Source organism: Crinia signifera, chromosome 2 (genome assembly GCF_055691185.1).
Source record: "Crinia signifera chromosome 2, ASM5569118v1, whole genome shotgun sequence".
Lineage (NCBI taxonomy): Eukaryota > Metazoa > Chordata > Amphibia > Anura > Myobatrachidae > Crinia > Crinia signifera.
In genome coordinates this window covers 270,466,995-270,472,994 of record NC_139218.1, presented here as the reverse complement: position 1 = coordinate 270,472,994, position 6,000 = coordinate 270,466,995, and the positions used below count along the sequence as shown (strand labels likewise).

Sequence of the window (6,000 nt, the reverse complement as noted above, 5' to 3'; positions counted from 1 at the left end):
CAGGTATTTCAAGAATGAGAATGTCTGTTCAAGGGAAAATGTCTGGACAGGATACTTTGTGTGTCAGAATAAAACATCTGGATTTCCAACTGTTTCTAATTACATGACTGACTAGACTGCAACTTTAGGCTTTGGCACCACAGTCCCTCCTAGAGATCTGCCCAAATCCGTGCAGGCAGCTAATCACAGGCACTGTGCAGGATAGCTTGTGAGCCGGTTTTGGCCAGCTTTGAATACTGGAGCTCCAGTGTGAGCTGTGTTATAGGGAAGAGCTGCAAGTGCTGTGTATAGTCTGTAATAACTCCTCTAACTGGATCAAGTATGCATGCTAGAGCTCTGGTCAACCTTGTGTGGGCTTCTATCTTCTACAGTGTCCTAGCTGCGGTGTCGCACATCCCCTCGCTGAGCCTGAAGTAAGTGCTTATTCCCACTGAGGCTTGCTGGTAGCTTATTAAACACACTTACATGTGGTTTAGATTCAAGCTGCAATATCCCACACTCTGGAACAGGCTCTGCTCTCAGCAAATATTTCTACATATAGTAGGGTCAAAACAGTCTGCATTGCTTTAAAGAGCACTATGACTGGCTGCGATTTTGCTTTGTCCTTTGTATTCAGTGTCACTCATGGCCAAATTGCCTCTTGACCATAATTATTAAACAGTTGGACTGGGTTATAGTGTGAAGAAGGGGGCTGACCTCAGGAATAGTTAAGAACGCCTGAAAAATATGATTGTATTCTGTTCCATATGTTTGTGAAAGTGTCTACATGCGTCTTCATGGTCTGTCATGTGTTTAGGTCGGACAGTATATTACAAAGAAACAATAAAAGTGTAAGTCCCGATATTAACCTGCAAAATCCCAAGAGAAATAGTATAGTATAGAACTTATACAAGATCACTGTTCTAGAGAATTTCACAAGGAAGTTCTAAGAATGTTAGTACTAGCCTGTGCTGAGAAATACGGAAGTTTGCTTTTATTCTTTTGAAACACACAACTCTTATTTCTATTACAGATTGTGTATAAGTTGTCAACAATTGTAGCGATGGTAGAAGCTGAATTTACTTCTTATTTCAGTTAGAGGTGGTTGTTATTAGGGGTGCCAATCCCGGGGCATTTTTTAAATCTCGGAATTCGGGATTGAAAAATGCCCAATCCCAGGATTCCCGGGATCCCGGGATTGGCTTCCCTAATATAAAAAACCTGCCTCGGCCGCCCCGCATATTTACTTACAGATGCGTGGTGCGGCCGGGTGGGTGGACGAGCCGGGGTGATGGAGCCCGGCTGGTCTGCTGGTGGGTAAGCGGGCTGGTCCGCTGGTGGGCAGGTGTGCCGACAGGTGTGTGGGCTGGTCCGCTGCTGGGCGCGCGGGTTGGTCCAATGTTGGGCGGGCTGGTCCAATGCTTCTGGTCCGGGGACAGGACGGAGGCAGGCAGCCTGTGCGGCCTGCGAAGCGTGACCTCTGATGTCATCATGCAGCGCAGAGCCGCGCTGCCCGGGAGAAGCCGGGCAGCTGCTGAGCACCCGCTCAGACGCTGCCCGGCATTAGACTGCGCATGTGCAGTCTAATCCCGAAATCCCGGGATTGAAATCCCGGCATTTGGTGGCCAAATCCTGGGATCCCGCCGATCCCGGGATTGGCCACCCTAGTTGTTATGGTAGTAGTAGAAAATTTGTTACAATGGATTTACAGGCCACTGGTATTATGGATCTGATCAGTGGCGTAAGTTCATATCAGGTGCCCGGAGGCGGCAAAGATGGTAGTGCCCCCCCCCCAACTACACATACATAGCATAAGTGACCCCCAAATCTACAGACAGCACCTGCAACCCCCCCCATCACCAAACACATGTGTGTATATACACACCCATACATACACACAGTCACACGCATGCATACGTTCACTCACAAATATACATAGTCAAACACCTGTATGCATACATATACAGTCACTCCCATGCACACATACAGTATAATAGTAACGTACACAGATAAATATATAGTGCACATTCCTGTCACACTCACCATGATGCTGGAGGGCCTGCAGTTTAGCCCCGCCCCCTTTTCGGACTGCTCCTCGAAGCCTGCTAGGGTGATTCATAAAAACTCTTGGGAGGCTGGGAAGGGGTGTGAGGAGCTGACATTATTAGCCCCCTATTTGTCTGGCTGCTGGAGAACTGACAGCTGCATTACAGTGACTCTGTCAGTGAGTGAAGAGAAACTAAAGTAAATTAAAGCTCCCATACCCTCCAACATCTGAAGAAGGGAAATCGGTACACACTCGAAAGGGGGCGTGGTCATGAGTAAAGTGGGTGTGTCCACTGGTAAGGGGCGTGGTCATCCTCTTTTCATATGTGTATGAGCTGGGCATTTAAAATAAAATAACCAGCTGATTGCTGTGATGTGTGGGCTACATCACTGCTGGTGGCAGGCCTTTGACAGGGTGTGGGACAGGGCCCTAGTCACAGTTGGCAGCTGTGGTAAGCGAGCCACGGTGACATGAGCTGCTTCCTGCAGCTCATGTCACATGGTGGCTTGGTGGGCTGCTGTCATATTAAAATAAATAAGTATATTTAATATACTTTTATTTAATAAATATAAGTATATTAAGTATACTTATTTAATATACCAGAGCAGCCCACCAAGCCACCATGAGCTACAGCCAGAGCAGGTAGTGCCTCACACAGATTTATAATTTGTGTGGAGATTTATTATTTACATGTAGCCTAAGCAGCAGTCACTTACAGTGCTGGAGACGTGGCAGCCGGGCCAGGAGCCTCCTCCAATGCTAAGATGTCCCCCCAGTCACGCGCGCCGGGGCTGGCTGGCCTGCCACCGGACCCCTCTCCCTCAGGGCGGCAGATTCACGCCAAGAGACTGAGGGAGGGCTGAGCTTTGAAGAGTGTCACTGTGCGCGGTGCCAGCGTGTGAAGTCATGACGCCTGGCACCATGCGCAATGCACTATTGGGAACGGGTGCGGGAGAGCCAGGGAGCCGGCAGCGCACCACAGGAGGCATACCACACGGAGGGAGCTGGGGACCGGGAGCCAGGAGAAGGAAGCGGCGCACATGAGAGTGACTGAGACTGTGACGCCAGCTCAGACATGTATAAAAATCGGTACATTCGGTACTATTAGAATTTGCCGGTACAGACTGTTAAAAAACGGTACTGTACCGGCAAATTCGGTATAGTTGGAGGGTATGAGCTCCCAGCAGCCCTGAGCTTCCTGCAGCAAGGGCTGCTAGGAACTGTAGTTACTTTCAGTTTCATCCCTACCCTGCACACATGACCCGGCTGCTGCAGCAATGATATCGGCACTCACTTTGATCTGACTCCTGCGTCGGATCATGCCCCCATAGTTGTGGTGCTGGCTTTTTCTTTCCTGTGACAACTGCAGCAGCAGGTATGTTACTGCTCACTGCAGAAGTCACAGGCTTCTTGTGCCGGCTCCTCAGTGCCCCCCCCCCCTAGTGGCTAACGCCCGGCAGCCAATGTCTCCGGTAGTTACGCCACTGGATCTGATTCAGACATGTTTGCAAGGCTGTTCATACTTACAGCTTAGCGCACAGCAAAGTGCTGCCCCCCACCACCCAAATCCCGTCGCTAGCATGGGAGGGGATCTGTACGCAAACACAACCCCTCGCATGCGGCCGAAAGCAGGAGAAATCCTTTGACAGTCTCTGACTATTGAGAAGAAAGGGCTTATTAAACTGCGCTAAAACGATTTGCATGCACCAGATGTTATATTCAAAACTTGATTTATCCAGTATCTTTAAAAATGAAGTAATTGCAAAAAATAATAAAATAATAAAATGAAATCTATGTGTAGTTGGTACCATAAAAAAGTCAATAGCACGGATACAGTCACCCAATAATCCAATAGGAATCCTGATGAGTGTCCGTTCCTATGTTGCTTCCCTTATAAAGATGAAGCCCCTCTCTTTCATTCACAGCGGGGACGTTCTGGCGAGCTCTGGCAGAGAGAGTCTCCATTAGACTGGAATGCGTGTCCCAGTCAGTCAGCGGGACCCTGCCTGTCTCCACTTCAGGGAGACGGGCAGGATTGTGGGGCAGTCGGGTGGCGGTGGGGACCGGCGATGGGGATCGTGGAGGTGGCGGATGGCAGCAGGGAGCTCTGATGGAATGGGGCACGCGTGCACGAGATATACGCGCGCCCCGTTCCTACGGAGCTCCCTGCTGCCCCTTTCTGATGGCTGATGGGGGCTGGCGATTCTATTGCCAGCCCCTGCAAGCATGACAGGCGCTTCATCTGTAGGTCCCAAAGTGGAGTAGCCGGTTTTGTGAGGCAAGGAGGACTTTTTAGGGAGAGACAGGGCTCTCCTGCCAAGGGTACCCCTTATAGTAGAGGGTCCCTCTTTTTTGGTGCTGACTTAAACGGGTCCTGATAGTAGACGCCTGTAGGGATGGGGGGAAGCTGGTCTGGTCACAATAAGAGGATACAGGTTAGGGTCATAATGGATGGGTGTCCGTGTTGGGGGGTCACCGACACGTTTCGCTTTGCAGCTTTTTCAAGGTGATACTCACATAGTTGTGTACCAGTTTATATACTAGATATGATTATAGGCACTTGTTGCATGTTAATTACTAAACCTTGCTAGTGCTTTATGGTGTTATAGGCTGATATCCTTTTGAATAGAAGACAAAATAATACCTATTTATATAATTTTTATTAAAAACGAGTATTAAGAAAGCATAAAATTCATAAATCAAATCAGCTATCTGGAAAACATACTTCCGGTTCTTGGACCACAAACATGCGCTCCACAATGCATATCACAATGCGGGACTTCCATTACTGTTAGTCACATACTCTAGATCTGCCAGTCTCCAAAATGGAGGTTTCTGTTGACTTCCCGGCAACCGGAAGCAAACATCCCAAATTACCCCAAACTGCAGCTAGGCAATCCAAAACCTCTCCAGGCGCCCTCTCGGGATACCCAGTATCCATTCTTTTCTTCTTGGACTCTGACTATCGAATGATTTCTGCAGCCTTCAGTCTGCAAAGTAAGTCAATACTTTTAAGTTGGTCACATATCGCTGAATTGGGGGTGGGCGATGATGTCTTGTGACCCCATGCAGACATCGACACGCCTGTGTTACCTACCTGGCCCCCTGTCTGCCCCCTTCCCTCCCTTGCCAGTGAAGGTGTTCCCACAGGGGATTTGCACATGAGCATATACATGCATGCGCAGACACCCCCCCCCCCACCATTGAAAACGGAGCCAAATATGGACCTGACCAAACATTTCTGAATCGGCACTTATGTGAATGAAAACCACACATGCACAGTACCTGCCTCATATACAACAATTTATCAGTGCACCAAACCTTGAAAGCTATATACAGTACACATATTACCTATGTAAATTTCCTGACCACCTATATTTATTTATGTAATTCAAAAGTATACTGTAATAGGATGTGCCTGTTCTGTTAACCAGTTGTTAGGTGTCAGGTCCAGGTGGCGCCTCCTCCTGTGGCTGGGGTTGTGCGGCCAAAGTGGGATGCAGGCCGGGCGGGAGGGTTGATTTTATTTCTAAGGAGCAGTCCCCAGGCAGAAGTGTTGGGGCTGTTGCCTGGCGGTAGGTCCCGTCTTCTAGGGACATGAAAAAGAAAAAAGAAAATAGTCTGCGCGTCCACTAAGATGCTGCTGGGCACCCGGTAGTACCACCTACTACAAGATATATGTTAGAAGAATAAATGGGGATGGGAACCCTGCGCTTCCTATTGGGGTAAACGGAATCAATGAAAGAAGATATTTTCCTTTCCGTAGTCTTCTTTTGTAATGGATAAGTCTTATTCTTTAGCTTGAATTCTTCAATATGGTTCACCTCAGAAAAAGAAGAAAAAAATCTAATGGTGCAGATTTTCCTGGATACTTAGTGCACACACGACATTAAATAACGTAAAAGTGAGGGTACTCGTACCATGTGTGGGCCTCTCCTTTAGGCCAAGAAATCAAGCATAGGTCTGGGGGCACT

General features: G+C 48.4%; 1 protein-coding gene across 1 annotated transcript in view; it reads left to right on the top strand.

The window, feature by feature from the left end:
• The first annotated feature begins 229 nt into the window (after positions 1 to 229).
• The window catches only part of ITGBL1 (integrin subunit beta like 1), a 243,507-nt gene continuing 237,736 nt past the window's right edge, over positions 230 to 6,000 (top strand). Inside the window, exon 1 of the mRNA XM_083171190.1 lies at positions 230 to 413. Within this exon, the coding sequence (XP_083027316.1) occupies positions 322 to 413 (92 nt within the window). The 5' untranslated portion in view covers positions 230 to 321. The remainder of the gene's footprint in view (positions 414 to 6,000) is intronic.